At 41.6% G+C, this 22436-nt stretch overlaps 1 protein-coding gene across 6 annotated transcripts in view; it reads left to right on the top strand.

The window, feature by feature from the left end:
• Positions 1-810: 810 nt before the first annotated feature.
• The window catches only part of Mctp1 (multiple C2 and transmembrane domain containing 1), a 592391-nt gene continuing 570765 nt past the window's right edge, over positions 811-22436 (top strand). For 5 of the 6 annotated variants that reach the window (XM_042054767.1, XM_042054765.1, XM_042054766.1 and 2 more), the window contains exon 1: positions 811-1510. In XM_042054767.1, coding sequence (XP_041910701.1) covers positions 811-1510 — 700 coding nt within the window. Of the gene's footprint in view, positions 1515-22436 lie in introns of all 6 variants that reach the window. The other variant, XM_038323194.1, reaches the window with a different exon arrangement.

Raw genomic sequence — 22436 nt, 5'->3', positions numbered from 1 at the left:
GGTGATGAAGTTAAGACAGAAGAAATCAAACTCGCCTCTTGAGCCCGGGATGCCCAACACGGTGGAGGCAGCCTTTAGAGAGGTTAACTGCACTCACGGCTTCCTCAGGTACCCACCAGGGGCACATAGACTCCACTTGGATGCACTTCATCTGATCCATTCGTCCTAAAGTCAGCTGTGTGTGCGAGCGACTGTAGATCCATACTAAGTCAAGTCCGCTCCAGGCCCTATGCAGCTCCACCCGTCTCCTGTCTGCCCTCCCACCTAGGAGCGAGAGGATGATCCTGGGCACCTTAATCTGGGCTGCTGGTACCCAGCCTCTATGACAAGACGCGCCCTGTCGTGTGAACCACGTGCGCGCCCAATTTGGAGGCAACAGCCTATGCCACTGACAGGTGCTGGCCCGAGGGCGCGGGTGTGGTCCCTTGTGCAGCCTCCGCCGGGTGCCCGCAGCTTCCCGAGCTTCTAACTGGCACGCACAGGGAGCCAGGGCGCGGCCTGGAGGCACTCGCTGATCTGGAGCGGCGGAGTTCAGTGCTCGAAACTTTGCAGGCGCCGCGGGCGCTCGGGGACGGCGCTAGTCCAGCCGGGCAGGTGCAGCAGGCGGAGGAGGTTACACCCCGCGGCCCCAGGGCCTCGGCCGCAGCCGCTTTGCTCCGAGCTGGCCTGAAGCCGCTGGGCACTCCTGGCTTGTGCTGCTGCGCCGGTCACGGACGCTGCCACCGCCGCCTCCACTCTCCCAGAGGAGGCGCAGCCAGAGACGGCAGAGGAGAGCCAGGAGGCGGCCACAGGAGGTTCCTGGGGTGCGGGATGGAGCCCCGGGCAGCCACTGCTGGCGAGCCCGAGCCCGCTGCGTCCCCCTCTTTCCAGGCCCGGCTCTGGAAGAACCTGCAGCTGGGGGTGGGCAAGGGCAAGGGCAGCGGGGGCGGTCGCACCGGGGGCCCCGAGCGCCGCACTGCGGCCACTCCGACCCCATCCCCGCCGCCCCCAAGGGCCACCCAGGACGCACTGGCCGGTGTGGGGAGTACCAGCAGCAGGTGGAGCGGCTTCAAGAAGCGGAAGCAAGTACTAGACCGGGTCTTCTCCTCCTCGCAGCCCAACCTGTGCTGCTCCTCACCGGAGGCCCTGGAGCCGGTTGGAGCAGGCAGAGCCGAGCAGGGGTCCACGCTGCGCCGCCGCCTCCGCGAACATCTGCTGCCCGTGGCTAAGGGGCCCGCGACGGCCCCGGGGCCAACTGGAGTGACGCCTCCTGGCGGATACTCTCCGGACTCAGTTCCTTCTTCTTCCGCCTCATCCTCTCTATCATCTTCTCCCCAACCGCCCGCGAGGGGGAACCGCGTCCGAGATGAAGGCGCAAGGCGTGGAGGTTCTGGGGTTCACCTGTGCCACCAAAAGAGCTCCTCTCTTCCCGGGACCACGTGCCTGGAGCAGTTGTTGGAACCGGCGCTACCTCCCGTAGAAGCCGCACGGCGTCCCGCAGAGCCCCAGACTCTGCTTAAGGGCGAAGAACGCAGGCAGGTGAGTGCAAGGTGGCGCTATCATGGGAAAAGCTTATGGGCCACCCCTCCAGTGGCCCATAAGCCCTTCCCTGAAGAGGGTTCCGGCGTGTGCGCGCATGTGGGAGACCCAACAAGGGAAACATTTTACTCCCGTTTAGTAGCGGCTGAGTCTAGTCTTGACTTGACTTTGGTTAGAAAAACCCTGTCTCCAAAAACAGTTTGAGTACCTTAATGAAGAGTTACAAGTTAGCATGGATTTTTTTGGAGGTATCCCGCAACATGCCCGATTAAGCATTTTCTACGCACACACACACACACACACACACACACACACACACACACACACACACACAAGCACGCACGCACGCACGCAGCAACCGCCAAAATTTAGGAAAGGAAATGCAACCGTGGGTGGCCTTGTGGAAGGGGCACCATCTGAAGCAAATGGCTACAGTGGACATAGGAGTGCAGAAACGTGAAGTTATGGCTTAGATTAAAATTTATCGCAGAAGTTCGCTAACTTCTTGGTATTCTCTTCTCGAAACTTTCTCTTTTTATATTTTCTTTTCTCTTCTTTTTAAAAAGAAAACAAACTGTCTTCTTTCATTTTCCATACCAATCCCAGTTCCCACTCACTCCTCTCCTCCCATTCCCTCCACATACCTTTCCCCACCCCCATCCACTTCTCAGAGAGGGTTAGGCACATTGCTTTGGGGAGGTCCAAGGCCCTCCCTACTATATCTAGGCTAGGCAAGTTATATCCTTTCAAAGAGAATAGGTTCCCAAAAGCCAGTACAAGCAGTAGGGATAAATCCTGGTGTCACTGCCAGTGGCCCCACAGTCTGCTCCAGCGATACAACTGTCAACCAAATTCAGAGGGACTAGTTTGGACCTATGCTGGTTCCTTCCCGGTCCTGCTGGTGTTGATGAGCTCCTCTTAGCTCAGACAAACTGTTTCAGTGGCTGAACCCATCATGGTCTTGACCTCTTTGCTCATATTCTCACTCCTCCCACTCTTCAACTGGACTTTGGGAGCTCAGTCCAGTGCTGCGGGTCTCTGCCTCTGTTTTCATTAGTTGCTGGATGAAGCAGATCACTGTGGTACAGGGAACAGCAGGATACGCTATTCAAGTAGATACTTTCCTATGTTCAAAAGTTTAGCAGTCATCAAAACACGTGCTTCTTTTAAACATGCTACTTCACACATCATGCTGACTACTCAGACAAGAGTTTTTTGCGTGTTTTAATAGACATTTTAGGTCATTAGGTCGTTTACGCCTACTGTTTTTAAGAGAGATCTTTCCTTTTTATAAATTTCTATTAAATCATGTTCATGGTGGAAAATATTTCAAATATTCAATTCTACAAGGGGCCTTAATTGTTTTCTCTTAGTATATGTTACCTAATTAACTCTCATTACAATAATTGTGCTCATATTAAGTGAATGATATTACATTAAAACTTGAAGCAAATCAATAGCCAGCTTGAAAAAAATTCAACCAGTTATTGAAATTTACCCTTTGATTATATGAGTCAAGAGCTCAGAAAAACTATATAGCTTATTTACTATTTCCTTAGTGTAGTTTCTGAAAAAAAAAGGCCAGAAATCAGTCTAATCCATCTTTTTTTCTGCTTAGCAAACATTTGATGCTCTAGAGAAAGCTTCTTATACCAGATCATATATACACAACTGGCAGAGAAAGACCGAATAACTTCATCTTTTATTGTCTTGACACAGACCTGAACAGGACTTTCTTTTTTATTTCAAAAGCAAAGTGGAAGTATTTTAAAAATGACTTAAAAAAATACGTGTCTGTATCAATCAGGATTCTCTAGAGGAACAGAATTTATAGGATGAATAAAGGGAATTGAATGGTTTACAGGCTGTGGTCTAATCAACAACGACTGCCTATTAGCAGAAGGTCCAAGAATCCAGGAGTTGTTCAGTCCATGAAACTGGAGGTATCAGCTGCTCTTCAGTATATGCCAGAATCCCAAGGTAGGCTATAATGCCAGTGGGGGAATGGATGTGCTAGCAGGAGTGAGAACAAGCAGGCAAAAAGAGAGAGTGTCCTTCTTGCATGTTCTTTACATAGGCTGCCAGCAGGTGTGACCCAGATTAAAGGCGAGTCTTCCCATTTGAAAGATCTAAATTAGAAGTAGTTTTCACTTCAAAGGATTTAATTTTAAAAAGAGCCCTCAACGATATGCCCAGTCATTCCAGTCTTAGTTAATTCCAGGTATGGTCAAGTTGACAGCAAGAATAGTGTAGAAAAATTATGAGTTAAAGGAAATGTTTTTGAGTTCCTATATAGTCCTAATGTACATTTATTTTAAAGTTAAGAGATTGGTTTGATATTCATATTACGTAACTATTAGAGCACACATAATAATAAAATTATTTGGAAGGTACCTATCATGTTATGGTGAAAGTTAATTGGTTAAGTTATTTTGCAGTGTATTGACGTGCAAATATCTCCAAATCAAAGACAACAGAATTCACCTTTTTGTTCCTCCCCTTTGCTAAAATTCCAAAAGTTTTGAAACTTGTAGTGGTTAGCCGCGGGCTTGCTTTTCGTCCTGCCCGGCTCCCACTCAGCTAGCTTTACACCTGAAATAATTACACGGAAACTGTATTCTTTTATACACTGCCTGGTTCATAACTTTCAGCCTCTTACTCACATCTTGACTAACCCATATTGAATAATCTGTATAACACCACGAGTGGTGTCTTACCCGGAAAGATTCAGCATGTCTGACCTGATGGCTGGCTTCATCACAACTGTCCCTGAGGAGAGGCATGGCAGTCTGCCTAACATAGGAGAGGCGTGGCATCTGACTGAGCCATCTACCTCACTTCCTTCTTCCTGTTCTGTCTACTCCACCCACCTAAGGGCTGGCCAAGGCAGTTTCTTTATTAAAACAGAAGACCCTCCCACATCAGAAACTATCAACTTTCCTTTAAAATCCTGGCATGTCTTACATGTGGGGAAGATCTAAGCTGGTTTTGGAGACTATACTGAAGTAACATTAGTGTGTGCGATTTCACCCATGCTAGGCACTCCAGAGCATGGCAAGATCCAGCACTCACTGCAGTCCTGCAGAAGTTCTCCTTGGTTTATGAATTAGAAGATAATGTCCCAAGAAGTTAAGCAACCTTTCCAGGATGGGTGTGCGGTTAGTAAGCATCACAGAGAGATGTGCACATGGGTCAGTTTTCAGTCTTTCCTACAATTCTCTCTGTTTCTGAACCTCTGAACCTCAACTTTGGAGATGACTTTGATCTGTTTAGTCTAGCGGCATACAAGTTTGCATGTGTTGTAAAATGCTCCATCCTCACCACACTGTCACAGCAGATCAGCTATATTCATTTCTGCTGCATTGCTGCACATCCTACTACACTTATAATCACATGTCAAACATTTTATATTTCTAAAGAAGGTTTTCATTATAAGGAACCAATATTTGAATGTAGACATCAGAGGACTATTATAAAATTTGGAGTAAAGTTAAAAATTAATAGATAAATGTAGGCAGAACAAACAGACCTAAGGGAATGGCCAGGAACAGGATGTCTGCAGCCTCTGCTGCTCCTGGAGCCTTGTTCTTCCTGCAGTAGAGATTGTTCTCTACAGTGGCTTGCTGCTGTGTTTCCTAAACACCGACTAGTGAAGAAGAGAGTAGTGGGTAATCTTTAAATGCCTTTTTCTTCAGCTGAAGAACTGAGCTCACCTCCAAAGAGGGACAAGAAGAAAGAGAATTGAAACTTGGAACTGAATTTATCAGGTGCCCAGAGGCAAGTTTTGGTGTGTAGCATCCTACTTTCCAAGTGCATCCATCTCAGGAGCTTGCCTTGCTCACAGCTTTTCTTCTCATCCCAGAAAACCTGGGCACTGGGAGGAGTTCACAGCACAAGAAGCCTTATTTACTGGTCACCAGCAGCACAGAGAGGCACACATAGAAGATAAGACAGTAAAAGCATTTATTATCATATTCTAATTATCATTGTACAAAAAGCCAGCAAACAAATACCACAATTCATTGGAAAATTCTTGAAAATTTGTTTTATTCTTTGCTTGTTTCTGGCATCAACCATGTTCTTCAACACACTTCCCATTTTTCCACCCCCAGACCAGCATGAGGTCCCAACAACATATGTGCCTACATTCTGACACTAGGTAGAGATGTTAAGCAAAAGTAAGGAAATGGATTTGACTGCTGAGAGGAAGATTTGGAAGTCACATATACACTGATTAAACTTAACGAACTGCTGCCTCCCATGTAGCCTTCTCATTATCTTTTCTTTAATCAAACCACTTTTGAAAAACACTAGCAAATGAATGATGCCTCCTCCTCATGTATTGTTTCAAATGTTCTGCTTTGACAGACAGACAGACAGACAGACAGACAGACAGACAGACAGACAGACAGAAAACTTTTTATCCTGCTGATTCTTGTTCACGTTTGGGGACATATTGTCATAGCAGATGCATCCCATTTTCTAGAACACAGTTGGGAGAGATGCTTTCTCAATTTGTGTGCCCATCAAAAGCATGCCAATTTTATGTATTCTGTGTTGATGAGTTACTAAAATTATATTTCCCTAGAATCAGAAAGTTGGTATTTTCAGAAGCACCGAGGAATGAGTATGTTGCAGTTTTAGTCCCTAAGTGAAAGTCTGTGGTGTTTGTAAATGTTAAGCCTTTATTGGTTTTTACCCTTTTAACATAGTTTTTATTGAAGTTAGTTTCACAGGAAGGGACATTATTCTGAGGAGAGGGGTAAACTCCACAGTGTGTGGTAGGGATGCCTTGGAACACAGCCTCAGGAGTCTCCACTTTTGGATGCAGCTCCATGGAAGGCAACATGCAGGAGAACATCCAGGTCTATGAGGAAAGTGCAGTGCTTTTTAAATATCTTATATTGAAATGCTATTTTGGGCTAATGTTTCATCAGATATTTTAGATATTGCTTCAAAGAACTTAGCTCAATCTTGGGGAAAGCACAGATTTAAAAGGATAATTCCTAATGTAAATGACCAATCCCTACTAGCAAATCTAATAATGTTAAAATCAATCTCCTAAAAGCATTTTTTGTTAGCTGAATGTTGTAAGAAAATTAAGGAGGGATATGGGCCTGGTTTCAGAAACTGTATTTTTCAAAATCCGACTATGATAGGCCCAGTTTGTGGTTCCCTGAAGATAGAGTTTGTGCTGTAGCTCGTTCTTCAACTACAGGGACAAAAAGTTCGTTCCAAAAAAAAATGGATGCAGGAAGAGGGAACCTTGGCGTGCCGTGTTTTCCTCTAACCTGATGTGGATGCACTCACATCCAGCAAAAGGATGCAGGAAGAGGGAGCCTAGGAGAGCAGTGTTTCCCTCTAACCTCATGTGGGTGCACTGCACATCCAGCAAATTGTTGGGCCTGGAAACCTGCAAAGGAAAATATTACTATTTAGATGTGAGAGACTGGCCTGACACACAGTGGCTGCAGCTGTGGTGTGTGAGTGCTGCCATTGGAAATTAATGGGGGGTAGAAAAGAAATGAGTGGGAACTTTTCCAGTTGCTCTCATTTGGTGTGATATGGAAAGTATTTTAAGTAGTCAAGATAACTAAAGCAGTACTTACAGATAATATCACAATTTCAGTAATACGATTATGCATGACTTTCAGTCAGTGTATAGTCATTATTTTGGAAACATACATGGGCCCCTGGAGGAAGAAAACAGAATTAACATATTAATTTAATAAATAAGCTATGTCTCCCCCCACTTTCTTTTGAAAAGGAATGAAAATAGTGTATGATTGTGCACATGATCATTCCCAATGTCTTTGCCACCCCAAGAGAACATGTATTGTGGCTTCTTTACTCACGGTGATGAGAGTTTTACAAACCCTAAATTAATGAAAGGTAAATAGTGTGTTTATGCTCTAGTGTATTGAAATGTGGGCTACAGGCCCCCTTATGGTTGTGTAACTGAACTTGAGGATCATGGAAATTTCAGCAACAACAAAACATTTCTGAAAACACGGTGCAGAAATGAATTCAAAATGGTTCGTTTTGGTTCTGAGGTGTCCCGGTAGCTATCATGAGCTCAAGCGCATTACAGGAGCGATCGGCCTTGCTCTGAACAGGGAGTCAAGGACTTTGTACTGAGTGTGCCTTTATGCTACCCAGCTCCAGTTCAGAACCTGAAACACTCATTCAGATTCCAGCTTAGCTTTAGATGAGAAAAACCTCTAGGTTTGAAATCAGAAACCATTTGCTTTAGCTCTTTAGTTGGCTGCTCAGCCATATTTCTTTTTCTTGGTAAACCAAATATCCTGAGGAAGTAATTCCTTGATACCTGAGGGTCATCACTTGGATAATGGTTTGGGATTTGTTTAATGTGAGTGAAATAGATTTTAGCATCAAGCTTACTTTAAACAAGCTTATCTTCATAAAATTGGAATAGACCTTATGCATATATGTGCACTTGCATTCCTTTAAAGTTATCAATTAAATAGGAGGTAATATTTTTTCATGCTATTTGTTTACTTTGCAAATATTCTTAGCTGTCTATACCTGTATTTGTTGGTATCATTGGGAATACTGTTTCCCTGCATCCATAGCTCCATGTGCTGTCTGTTTCCTTCCGCCGCTGATCTTTTCTGACTCTCCTTGCTTTTCATAAACCTATCGTGGGGAGTGATTACTCTCTCCCAACAAATTGAGTTTATACTCCAAAATGTTTTTCTCTTTGAGTATGTAGCAGTTTGCTTTCATTAGGACTTTTTGGAAATTTTGTGTGTGTGTGTGTGTGTGTGTGTGTGCATTCATGCGCACACATTTGTACAAGTGCCTACAAGGGTACCTGTGCCTCAGCATGCATGTGGAGGTCAGAGAACAATCTTAGGTGTCAGTCCCCTGCTTCCACCCTGTTCTGTGCTGCACATGCTTACCTAGCTGTCCTGCAAACCTCCTGGGCTCTCCTGTCCCCACAGAGGAATGCTGGGATTGCTGACAGAGATGCCTGTGTCTGGTTTTACATGGATTCCAACGGTCCAAATGCAGGTTCTTGTGCTTTTATGAAAAAAATGCTTTCCCCTATGACCTATCTCCCCAACCCCTACCAATTTTATTTTGAAAAATAAATTCTTTCTTTTAAGGAGTACTTCTCTAAGAAAATTGTGGAAGATCTTTTGGGATATTTTACACTAATTTTGTTTCCTGTTCCTATAGACTCTAGTAAATGTGAAAAAATTAAACTAGGCAAATGTCTTTTGGGTGTTTTAAGGATCATCTTCCAACTGTCATTGGTTTTTGTTTATAATCTCTTTTATTAGGAGCAATCTGGATTTAGTTGCTGGCACCCATTACCTCACTGGCACAAGTAAAGGAAAACTGGCAGCCCTTACAGCGAACCTACAATTGATGTTATACAACAGTCCAAGGGGAATGGCTTCCTGAATGAAGGGATGAATGGACAGTCTATGATTGATGATATACAATGGTTCAGGGGAATGGCTTCCTGAACAAAGGGATCAATGGACAGGATGGAGCTATTCAGTGCTTAGGTCCCTGGAAAAGCTTCAGAATTATTTTGTATAATGGAGTACTTTTGCCTCCCAGATGCCACATCCTTTGAAAGATGGCAGATGCACTAGACAGCTTCTGATGGTGGCTTTGCTGTGCCTCCACCTGGGTGTGGATTCTGCTTCTTGTCTTTATTGGGAACATAGGACACAGTTCTCTTTCTGAGTCCTCTGTCTCAGGGATGCACTTCCTGGTGTTGTCATGACTTTGGGTGTCTGGTTATTCATTGGAGTCTCTGGCCTCTGGTACTGCTCCTTCACACCCGCATTCCTGATTCCTGCTGCCCTCCCTTCAGTTGTGCCCTGAGTGTTGGACTCTGCTCGGATTGTCTGCTTTCTTGGCTGTTATTTTTCCTCAACCTCCCTCTGTACATAACACCTTCCTCCTGTATCCTACGCTCATCATTGGATAACTGTCTCTTCTAATTCATGTCTTTCCCAGCTACAACTTAGAGTAAAATTTCAAGCTTGACCATCAGCCCTGTCCTCATTAGCCTACTCTGCCACCTTTTTAGAAGATTGAATGCCTAACACATGAAGTAGAGGTCATATAGTTGGCCCATTGGCACTCACAGTTGACCCCTGTTGTTGGTAAACCAACAATTACATAACAGCAAATCCTCCCTCCAGAAAGTCTGCAGCATTTAATGGTTAATGGCCTGTGCTTTCTTCACGTTTGACTATTGAACCCTGGAAATGTGGCCATTCTGAATGTACTGTAAGTATACAGCTGTATGCACATGGGTCGTGAGTAGAGGAAAGATCATTAGTGTAGAGAAAAGAATGTGGAATATGTTATTACTAAGTATTTTTATTGAATGAAAGTTGCAATGGGTTTTTGATATTTGGGTTAAGTTAAATATGTTAAATTTAATTTCATTTGCCCTTTTAAGTGTGTATTTCTATTGGGCAACATTGATTTAGAGCAAGGATCTCCAAACTCTAAACTGTAACACCCACGAGACTATTAAAGCAAGGCTAATGCACCATAAGCATAAGATATATGCTAAGGCCATGGCAAACCAGGGAGTCCATGCTTCTGGAGGACAGGATGCTTCTCAGCTTCTGCTGTCAATGCCCCTCAGGACAGAAGAGACAGTTTCTACTTTCCTTAGTAAGAAGGACAACTTCAGGTTTTCGTGCTAAGTTTCCCGATTCCTGAGTTTTTTGGTTGTTAATATATTTCAAAAACATCACGGGCCAAATAAATTATATATCTGGTCTAAATTTACCTAACAGTTTTTACTTCTGACTCAGACAACTCATAGCTCACTTTTCCCCTGCCCTGATCCCATACCAGTGTTGGCTACAGATTGTCTGCACCTGAGTAGGTTTGGATATATTTTGAAAATTAGTGGTCCAAACTCACCAGGAGTTCTCTGGTGTGCACCAACCAGGAGATGATGTAGGAGTGTTTCTATCTATCTGCTGTTTCGTTGGTTAATTAATAAAGAAACTGCTTGGTCTGATAGGTTAGAACATAGGTGGGTGGAGTAGACACAACAGGAAGAAGGAAGTGAGGTAGATGGCTCAGACAATCGCTATGCCTCTCCTCTCTGGGTCAGCTGTGATGGAGCCAGCCACCAGGTCAGACATGCTGAATCTTTCCAGGTAAGACACCACTTCATGGTGCTACACAGATTATTAGAAATGGGTTAATCAAGATGTGAGAATTAGACAATAAGAGGCTGGAACTAATGGGCAAGGCAGTGTTTAAATGAATACAGTTTGTGTATTGTTATTTTGCCTGTAAAGCTAGCTGTGTAGGATCTGGGCCAGACGAAAAGCAGGCCAGCCCGCCACTCATCACTACAAGGAGACCTGAGTTTTGGAGTGAAAAGCCAGAATTCAGTGGGTTATGAAATTCAGTGTATGTAAAAAAAAAAAAAAGGCCTGTGGTCATAGGCAGAATAGTCAAAAATTCATCCCATCCAGGGGTAAAATAAAGTGGTAGTGTGGGTACAAAAAAAATTACACTGGAAGAGTCTGTCATCTGAAAGGTGTTGTGTAATGGATATTGTTTGATTGGGTTGATGAGGCAGAGCCTGTGGAAAGGCAGGAGTTGAAAATAAAGGAGAAGGTGGTATAACTGATGGTATAGGTCCCTAAGGTTGTGGTTTTTGTGGTTGTCACCAGCTAGTAGGAGGTAGCCTCACTTAGCCTCAAACCGGAAGATGTATCCTATTCCATTGCAAATGGACAGAGAGAGTTTGGAGGTAAGGTTTGGTGGCAGCAATTTGAAATGGTCTACCTGATGGTCTGCTCTGCCTTGTTTTGCAGTGTGATTAGGAAATGGATGCTGAGAGATGATGAAAATATTCCTGTACAGGCATAGAGGTGCTCAAGCGTTTTATATATACCAGAACTAGATCAGTAGTAGAACCAGAGCTTGAGGTATAGGAAGGGGTAGGAGGAAGAGAGGTGGAAATGAAGAATGGCTAGATGTGGGGAAGAGGACATGGGGAGGAGGGTCCTGTACAGCACACAGGAGTCCTGGAGGCATTGAAGAGGTGGGAGTCAGCAGGAGCCTTTCAGAAGGAGACAGGAGACCCAGGGAGGGTTCAGTAGCCTCAGTGAGAGCCTGGGGCTGTCTCTCTGGTAATGAAAGGGTGGAAAGATCTGACTGGGCAGAAAGGGCTGGCTGACATTGTTCTCTTCAACAATGCTTGTGTTGAGAAGTCTTCCTGAAGGGAGGAAGGAGTTTTGAGTTTGTGTTCATGCAGAGTGTCTGAGGAAATCTGGCTCCTGAGCAATGCCATCACGTGCGGTAACAGTGTGTATTACTTGCTATAACAGCTTCTATTCCTTTTGTTCCCTGCTCTGATTCTGAGAGAGTCCTACCAGTTTACAGCTAGTGTAAACTGGCCTGGAACTTGCTTCTGAGATGATAGGCATCTCCACTGTGCCTGACTTTCTATATTCTGGTTGTTTGATAGTTATTTTGTAGTCTTCAAGATGAAGTATTTACCACACTCTCCAAATTATTAGATAATAAAGAGTTCTAATCACCAATGGACAAAAGAAAGGAAAAATCAGGCAAAACCAGAAAATTCGGTGAATATTCTAGTTGTTTGAATTCTTAAGGCACCTCATGGTGAGACTGGCAAAATGTTCAGTCAGAGAAATAGTCATGATGAGGAGATTCGAATGTAAAGGCCCTCTTGAAAGATTTCATTCTTAGTCAAGATGTGTGCTTGAAGCATGCTAAAATATCATCTTGGTAAAAGGAAAAGATCCAATTTCTAAAACTTAACAATTTCTTTCAACACAGCAATATTATCTTTCTAGACCCTCAAGCCATTTTTGGCTCTTGTTCCTTTATGGAACTGTATTATAGCTTTTGAGAAAAGAATAATTTAGCATTTTCATAGCTGACTTTGAATAGTATTTTCAATGCACCAAATTAGAATTCTGACTCTTCTCCAAAATATCTTTTAGGATTGGAACAGATCTTGGAGGTAAGTCCTGTGTCTCCACAGAGCTCTCGCCAGGTCTCAAGTGCCCTCTGAATCAGCAAGGCTGAGAGCAGGCATGGCTATAGCTCCTTCCCACTCCATTGTTGCTTTTTTCTTCTGTAAAATTTAAAATTTTAAAATTTAACTGATATAATATGTAATGATAGTTCATATTTATATGGTACAGTGATAAAATGTGATGGATGTGTGCAGTGGATAATGATCAGAGGGAGATGATCCAGTGGGTAAAGGTACCTGCTGCCTGCCAGGCCTGATCACCTGGATTCCATCCCTGAACCCACATCATGAGGGAAATAGCTCATGCCTGCATGTTGTTCTCTGACTTCTACATGCACACCATGGTGTACATGTACTATACACATGCACAAAAGTAAATAAATGAATGCTTGTAAAACACTCAACAATGAGTATTAATCAAAGCAAAGCATCACTTTGACATTGATCATAGATTTGTGTTGGGAACAGAACTATTTTGAAGCTGGGCGGTGGTGGCGCACGCCTTTAATCCCAGCACTCGGGAGGCAGAGGCAGGCGGATCTCTGTGAGTTCGAGGCCAGCCTGGTCTACAAGAGCTAGCTCCAGGACAGGCTCTAAAGCTGCAGAGAAACCCTGTCTCGAAAAACCAAAAAAAAAAAAAGAACTATTTTGAAATGTGCAAGAAGTTACTCTATGATCAGTTGCCCTATTGATCTGTACAACACTAGAATGCCTATACAATTGTAATTTTGTATCCATTCACCAGTTTTCCTCTATCCTCCCTGTCCTTTTCACCTCTTCTTCTTCTCCTCTTCCTCTTCCTCTTTTCCTTCTCTCCCTGCTTCTTCTCCTTCTCCTCCTCCTCCTTCTTCTTGTTTTGTTTTTTGAAACAGGGTTTCTTTGTATAGCCCTCGCTGTTCTGGAACTAGTTTTGTAGACCAGGCTTGCCTCAAACTCACAGCGATTTGCCTGCCTCTGCCTCCTGATTGCTGGGATTTAAGAGATGTGCCATTATTACCCAACCGCTTCCACTTCTATAACTCCAATTCTACTCTCAGTTTCTAGGAGTCAACCCTTTCTTGACTTCAGCACATGAATGGGATCTTCAGTAGTTTCCGTTTTCTTGCTAGTGGTAGTTGCATGTCCCACTCATGTGTCACACAGCAAATGACAAGATTCCTTTGTGTGACTGAGCTGTACTCAGTGGTGAGTGAGCCTTACATGTGGTGGGGTAGCTGCGATTGCAACTTCATCTGAACTTGTCCTCTTTCACTTATGTACCAGATTGATGTTTTTATGATTTCCTCACTTTTTTAAAAAAAAAAATGTGGAGTAGGACTTAGGGGAATGGGCAGAGATGGGAAGGAACCAGAAGTTGGCAGTTTGCCAAGCTCCATGTCCAGAGATTGGGCCTTTCAAGGAAGGTGAGGTTTTGTAAAGTTTCTGTCCTTATCCCTCTCTATCTGATGTGTGCAGTCTGTCTCCAAGGTTTTCCTCAGAAGCATTTGCCAGGATGAGGAAGAGCTATGTGGCACTTCCCATGACAGATCCTTGTGTATGCTCATGTTCCCCATGTCTAGGACCAGCCTAGACAAAAAATAACAGGACTATCAGGAGGGCATTCCAGTGACTGAAATCATCTGCATTTATTTTTCCACAGCTGTTATACCTAACGTAAATGGGGGTGTGAGGAGAAAGTAACAAAAGACTTTATTAACAAGGTACAAAGGATAACTCAAGGTCAATGGCTTTATCACTCTGAGACATCAAATCATTAGTATCCTGTTGTCTAGGTAGCAGCAAAGCTGCTCTAGATCAGTATCCTGAAGACCGCCCCTTTCCAGGTGACCTCATAGTTACAAAAGAAGGAGCGGAAGTACATTTGCATATCATGACCACCTGTCAGGATGGCATGGAGCTATCTTAATTTTAAAAGAACCAGGCAATCACATCCTGAGCTGGAGCGTGCATCTATGCTAGTCAATCTCCACACTCTCAGACCCACATTTCTCAGGCTCTACACCCCCAGGCTTACTCTACTGAACTCTGGCAGGAAGGACGATGCCATTGCCATAGAGTGTTTGGTTTTTTTCTTCCTTCTTTGTCTTCCTGCTAGCTAGCTTGTCAGCTCTTTCAGTTCTACATTTTCACTTGAAAAACAAGCAGGGTCAGTAAATACAACGCAATGAGTCCTTTTTTTGTTTGTTTGTTTGTTTGTTTTGTTTTTTTCCATAGTCAAGTTTAATTGCTGGTTCCTGTGAAGTCTGTGATATTTTATGTTCCTGGGACAAATGCCTTGCACACACGTGTGCGTGTATATACGCAGGCACGCCTTTACCAGGAAGGGCTTATGCATATCCACTTTCATTTCATGCCACCTTCACCTATAATGTCTTCACATACAGTAGCTAAGACAGCAAGGACATAATATTCCATATTTGATCTACGTCTCAAATGTGTTTTCTACTCTGAGTAGAGCTCTAATGATCAGTTCACTGAAGGAGGTGAAGGAAAAAGCACTTGCAGTTTAGTCAGGAGTCCTTTTCAGAAGAAAGTGGGTACTCCTGCTGCTGACTATAAACAGATGTGTAAGGAATGTCTTTCCTTCAGTCAGGTAATCATTCTCCTGCAACAATGTATGAAGCATCTCGGGAGGAGAACTCATTCAACTATTCCCCAATCCGTTCAAACCCAGATGCCACAGTAGCTAACATATCTCAGAAGTATTGTCAAGCTTGGTTTGACTTTACCCTCACAAAATTATACTTACAGATAAAAAAAAAGGATGTATTTTGATGAGCCTCTCTATTAGTATCTAACTAGAAGAAAGATAATGACTTTAGGATTAGAAAAACACATTCTTATAATTATAGACAATTATAATTGTCCTTTGAAACCTGAAAGTCAGGACCAATGAAGTGCTGAGTTAGGTCTGGGTCATCAGAACCTCAAGCTGTGGTGGTGACCACCGAAGGTTCTGCGTTCTGTTAATATTGCCATACTAATGTCACTCAGTGGCTCAATTGAAAGATATGTTTTGTACAATTTTACTTTTTTATTTGTCCTCTTAATTATGTCTGACATATTTATAAATACATATTTTGTATTTTAAAAATTATTTTTTTCTTTTAAGTGCTGTATGTCTAATATGAATTTCAAGCAGAATCACCAGTATTGTTTGCATTTTACTGGAAGTTTTCAATGTGAACAAATTTTACACATGAACTTCTTGGTTAATGATCAATAGGGGATGGTCAAGTCCCTTGTGGGCAGAGCATCCAAAGGTCAACAGTTCTGAGCAAACCATGGAAAGGAAGCCACCCGAGCATTTTCCTTCATAGCCTGTGCTCTAGGGTCTGCTTCCAGGGTCCTGCCTGCAAGCCCTACCTGCAGTTCTTGCCTTGACTTCCTTTGAGAATGAAGAGTGGTTGGGAGCTGCTCAGCACCAGAGTTTGGGCATTACTAGACTTCTCATATCTGCCAACATGTTGTCTCCAGGGATACCACTGTACTATGATCAGTGAGGCTGCACTAGAACCAGGTTCAGGACTGTGCCCCAATCTGTTGCTCATGGGAGAGCCTGGCCTCCTTTAACAACAGTTAATAGTTTCAAGTCTCACCCAGTTGTCTTGTATACACAGTGTTGAGAAGGGGCTATTGTTTGTTGGAGAAAAGTTTCTGTTAAATGGAGATGGGTTAATTGATTTCTTTACAGGATCAGTTCAGAACTCACAAGTGAACTGTTCAAATCATTCCTGTGAGTTCATATTCTGCTGTTAAACCCCTTTGAGAATGAAGCTGTCATTTGTGTAGCAGTTTCCATCTCTGGACAGAAAATAATGTAGTTTTCTGAGCATTTAGCTCTTTCCTGGCGATCTGTAGTCACACAGAGAAGGCACTATGCAGAAGTTTTTAGCTTTGTTTCATATGAATCAGTGGAGAGAAAATTCCTCAAGGTATCCCAGCTTCTCAGGGCAGAGTAGGGATTTTATCCTCATATGACTGGTGCCAAAAATTGGGAGTTTAGTTGTATTATATGACTTCCCTCAACACTGAATATCTTGAAGCCCACTAATAGCAAGAAGTATCATCATGTAACTACTTTCTTGATGTCTTAGAAGTAAGTTGAGAAACAATTTAATTAAAATGTTCTATATTATGAACTAATCCTAGATACAAATATATTTTCACTGGAAGATCATCCAATCCAATAACAGTGATTTTAGCAATTCATCTTTTCTCTTTCCACAAATATTTATAAAATTTCTAGCCTGTGGTGAGTACAGCATTTTGGTAATACTATGCTAAATAGACAGTCTAGTTTCTGCTCTGGTAGAGCTAATGATATAGTAGAAGTATCTACTGCATCTCAAAATACTACAAATCACTGTATTTACAGTTGTGATGGCCCATTCAGAGGGCAAAAGTTAATGGAATGTATTAAGAAAGGTCCTAGCAAAATCTTAAGAGAAGATGTTTCCCAAACAAGGAGTGTTTCAGAGAAGTGAGATTTCTAAATAAAATGCAGAATATGACTAGGAGTGTTTGGGTGTCTGTACACTGTGTGAAAGTGGATTGCTGTGATTGGTGTAATAAAAGCTGAAAGGCCAATAGCTAGGCAGGAGTTACAGGTTGACTTTGTGAGGAGAGAAAGGAAGAAGAGGAGGGATCTAGATGTGTGGTAGATGCCAAGACACAGTCAAAAACAGGAGGTGCAAGATGGAAGAGAGGTAACGCCATTTGATAGAACTTAGGTGAATATAATATTTCAATTTAAGTTATAAGAACTAATTAAGAGAAGTCTAAACTATAGATCAAGCTTTCATAATTAAAAACAATTCATAAGTCTCCATGTCATTCTTCTGTGAGCTGGCCACCCCAAATAAAATTTGTCTACATATGGCATCCAGTGTGGAGGCTTGAATATCCAAATATTGGTACTGAAAGCTAAGAAATGTTCCAGACGAGGAGCCAGATGTGGCTTCCTAGTCCTACAGTCTCTCAGGCAGGCCAGTGTTTGGCATATAGAGGTGTGACTACCAGCCACTATCTGTGGGCTGGAGCCAGCTATAAGCACCATGCACTAAGCTGAGTCCTGTGTGGCTGGCATGATAGTTTAAATTTTCTCTCATGTCAGAGAATGCTGCAGTACTTAATAAAGCTAGATCCAGACACAGAAAGCCTCTAAAAAGGGACAACGGCAATGAACATGAACTCTACAGCATGGACGGGCTTGAGCCTTGTCAGTTTGGTTGCTCACCTTCCTGGACTTAGGGGGAGCTGGGAGGACCTTGGACTTAACATAGTGAAGGGAACCCTGATGGCTCTTTGTCTTGGAGAGGGGTGGAGTGGGGGTATGGGTGGAAGGAAGGGGAGGGAAGGGGGAGGAGATGGAAATCTTTAATAAAAAAAATGAGAAAAAAAATATGCTTAGATGCTAAAGAAAGGAAAATGGGTATAGACAGTCATTGAAAAAATAATTTCAAAATAATAAAGTCTTTTAAGAAAGACTAAAGGAATATAAAAAGAATAAGCCAGGTAAAGATGGAACTACATGGGGTATCTGGATCTTTTATGGTTCTTTGTTGACTCTGAATTTTTTAAAAGCTAATATATAAGAAACAACAGTTGCTGAGAAACTTTGGATTGTGGAAACTGCTAGATAATACCAATTTATATATTTTAAGAATGTTTTAAGTTCAAAATGGACATCAGAAAATATGCAAAATGATAGAAACAAAATTAATGATAATCAAATTTGATCAGGGGAGATCTCCTGAAAATCTTGGCTACAGACATGAAAAAAGAAACTAAAAAGACTATATAACAGGTAACGTATATGCTGATCCTCTACTATGGGAGCAGTTTGGGGACTGAATGAGACATGATAAATCTTGTTGGCTTCAGAGGCCTCATCCTTTCATATGGCATAGACAGAGGTTTGGTTATATAGTCCAAACAAACTTATAAAGTTAAGAGATACCTTTTACCTGCTCAAACAGAAAAGAGAAAATCATCTTTAACTTACTTATATACACTATAGATTCCATACTTATGTTACTGCAGATATAAATGTTACCTTTAGAAGTTTATGTGTTTTTGTAGAAGAAAAAAAAAGGACCAGACACCAATAAAGACAAGTAGCCCAGGTGGTCCAGACTCTCAGAATGCCTCTCTTGCAGTTTCTTCAAAATCTGCATTCAGAACAACTTTAAAGCTGCTAGCTGAGGTGATCCAGCCTCACACACTATCCAGCCACGACTTCAGATAGGCTCTACACTTTCCCATCACACAGAGACTAAACAAAAAATAATATGACTAGCTCTTCTAGGACATGAAGATTATCCCAATTTTCTGAAGGTCCCCTAAGGATGCTATTGTCTCCAGACAACAGGAAGTAATTTAAAAAAAAAAACACAACATTCTCATCCTTAAGAAGTAGGGTGGTAAATTTTGGTTTTTTGGTGGGTTATGGATGTTTGTCATCATTTACAGAGATTGGTTGCAAATTGTTACTGGTAATGGTAAGGGAGAAAATTAAGTAAATGATGTTAGATTTAGGATATTTTTCTGAAAAGAGAAAATGGGGATATGGGAATGCTAAGATAAAAGGGTAGATTATTGAATCTACTTTTAGACTATAAAACAACAACTACTAGTCTCAAGTATTTTATATTGATATGAATTTTTGTATATTACTAAGAATTTAAGGTATTTTTATTAAAAATGCTATATGTTTCTACTATTTAATATATTTTTGTATATTAATACAAATTTAAGATTATTTTGTTATATATATGTTTCATGTTTCACTTTTGTTTAAGGTATTGTACCTATGCAGCTCATTTAACAATGTAATATAAATTTCTAGTCCTTGGAAGTTACTATTATAAGTTATTTAGGATAATTAAGAAATATAGATTAGTGGTTAGTCATCTAACAATCAAATTTGTAGCCATGTTAGATATGTTTTCAAGGTCAATGAGAGACTATTTTGCATAGATGGTCTTCAAACACTTCAGAAAACTACAGATTTTTGCATTTAACATGTTTTAATAATCTAAAGTTTTTCATGACAGTAAAACACATCTGCTCTTGGTAGCACTAATTTACTTCAAAAAAGGATAGTGGGCAAGAATCTCCATATGGAGTTTTCTTTTGTTGTGGCAAAGTTAGCCACTGGGCAAGAAACTGTTCTTGCCTTAACTGTTGACAGTATGCTCTCCAAATTGGATGAGGAGGTCACAAAAGAAGGTAACTGGAAAACTTTACCAAGACAAGGTAAAACAGTCCTTCAAAAAATTTACTTCTTCACAAAAATGTCTATCAGATATTCTAGGCCTGTAGGCCAAAGATTGTTGCCACAATGTTCCAGAGGAACCTTGGGTGACTATCCAGATAGGTAGCCGTTTCTGTCATTTTTATAGTTTTTGAAGTTGCTTGCCCTGCACTTCTGTTTACTCAGGAAATATTATATCCTTCTCGGGTCTTTAATGGGGTTGAAGATCAGATAGTTATAGCTACAGTTTTCCTTGTTACCAAATTCAGGAAAGAAATTTGCAAAACAGATGCAAAGTGCACAGGGTTGAGAGACATAAAAGCTTAAGCTGTTTATCTAAAAAATGCTTTTTTTGCGGGGAGGGGCTTTAATTAATGAACAAATAAATTGTGTTTAAATCATGGCAACATTCCTTTAAGGCCTCCTTTTAGGTATACATGGCGAATGCACGGCAAACTATAATACTATCATTCACACTAATAAGAGCTATGTGGAAAAACAACAAACATTACTTTTAACTTTCTCTTCTTATAAATTTTTTGTAGTGATTACTAAAGCCATAGAAAGTTTATTCCACTAAAATGTCTTGAAAGTACATCTGAACTGCTGTATTTGTTTCAAAACCATTGATTAGTTTGCCACCCTTCAATTTAGGAGAACATATCCTACTAAACACAGGAGGCATGTTCTTTCTAAGAACACTTCAATTTTATATCTGAAGACAGGAAAAAATGCAAAAGAATAAACATACTGATTTACCATGACTTCTTCTATTAAATTTATGTTACTACTTTCCCTCTTCTTCTTCTTCAAAACAGTTATAACTTTAAATATAGGTATTTTCATACATACAGGAAGTTTCAAAATCTGCCATAGTTTGAGATCTACAATATTATTAATTAAATTCTATCGTCAAGTGCTTTGGTAATTCCCTTCTGTTAGTCTTAGAAAAGAGAGATTACATATAATAGCGAGTAAGGGGCACAAACATTGCCGCTTAAACACTGGGAATCCAGGGACAACAGGACACTTGGAAGGTCACTAGCTCTAAAGTTCATTGCATTCTTAGATAAGAGTATTCTCGAACACTTCAGCTTCATTGCATTTTGAGGTTAAGGCACAGTGGCTTACTCAGCCACATCCTGTGCACCTGTATTCAAAATGATTATAATTAATTTTTTCCTTTTGTAGTGATTTTTATTATTTTAAACATTGCATTAAAATAGTTTATCAGGATGACTGTTTTCTTTTTATTTATTTATTATTATTTTTTAAATTTCTGCTTCCTCCCCGCCTCCCATTTCTCTCCTTCTCCCTCCATTCCCCCCCTCCCTCTCCAGCCCAAAGAGCAGTAAGGGTTCCCTGCCCTGCGGGAAGTCCACGGTCCTCCCCCCTCCATCCAGGTCTAGGAAGGTGAGCATCCACACAGGCTAGGCCCCTCCAAAGCCAGTACATGCAGTAGCATCAAAACCCAGTCCTTGGCTTCTCAGCAGCCCTCATTGTCCACCATGATCTGGGAGTCCAGTTTTATCCCATGCTTTTTCAGTTCCAGTCCAGCTGGCCTTGGTGAACTCCCATTAGATCGGCCCCACCATCTCAGTAGGTGGGTGCACTCCTCGCGGTCCTGACTTCCTTGCTCATGTTCTCTCTCCTTCTGTTCCTCCTTTGGACCTTGGGAGCTCACTCCGGTGCTCCAATGTGGGGCTCTGTCTCTATCTCCATCCATCGCCAGATGAAGGTTCTGTCTGGTTGGAACTCCACAGCACTGAATCCTAAAATTTGCTTTTATGTATAAAAAGATGGTAATACAAGTTATAATAAAAAGTGGTTTCATTAGAAAACTTTGGACCCACTAAAAGAGGATAGATAATCCAGTATTCTCTCTGAATTTGCCAAATAAAAATGGACTGGATGTTGTAAATGTAATTCTTACCTATAATTGCTTTTATTGTATATAATTTTACTATGTTAGAGTTAAAACCTTTTCTTTTTTAATTAGACAAAAGGGGGAAATGTTGTGGGATATTTGTAGACTGTGTAAAGATGTATTGCTGTGATTAGTGTAATAAAAAGATAAATGGCAAATAGCTAGGCAGGAAATATAAGTGGTATTTCCAGGGAAAGAAAAGAAGAGGAGGAGGAATCTTGGTACACAGGAGATGCCAGGAGAAATGGAGAGGAAACAGGAACTATAAGATGAAAGAGAGGTAACACCATGTCAGAGAACATAGATTAATATAAATGGGTCAATTTAAGTATGACCTAGTTAGGAACAAGCCCAAGCTATAAGCTGAGCTTTTATAATTAATAATAAGTCTCTGTCATTTTTCTTTGAGCTGACAGCACAAAGAAAAACCCATTTATATAGGGTATGGGAGGATTGATGTGGCAGAAGGTTCTGTGGCTGAGGAACAGTGGTTACAGTAGAAAGTACTTAAGAATTTCCTGGGCAGCTGCAATTTGGTGATATGTATTGATTGGTAGATGGGCCTTAGATTGTTGGCAGAGACTGGAGCCTTTTCAGTGTGGGGAAACTTTAGACTTAAACAATTATTCAAACATTGGGGATCCCAGATGTTGGGCTGCAGTTGCGGAAAACTGGCTCTTGTTTGAGAACTGTGTCTTAGTCAC

This window comes from Arvicola amphibius, chromosome 3 (assembly GCF_903992535.2).
Source record: "Arvicola amphibius chromosome 3, mArvAmp1.2, whole genome shotgun sequence".
Classification (NCBI taxonomy): Eukaryota; Metazoa; Chordata; class Mammalia; order Rodentia; family Cricetidae; genus Arvicola; species Arvicola amphibius.
This window is presented reverse-complemented; position numbering and strand designations above follow the sequence as displayed.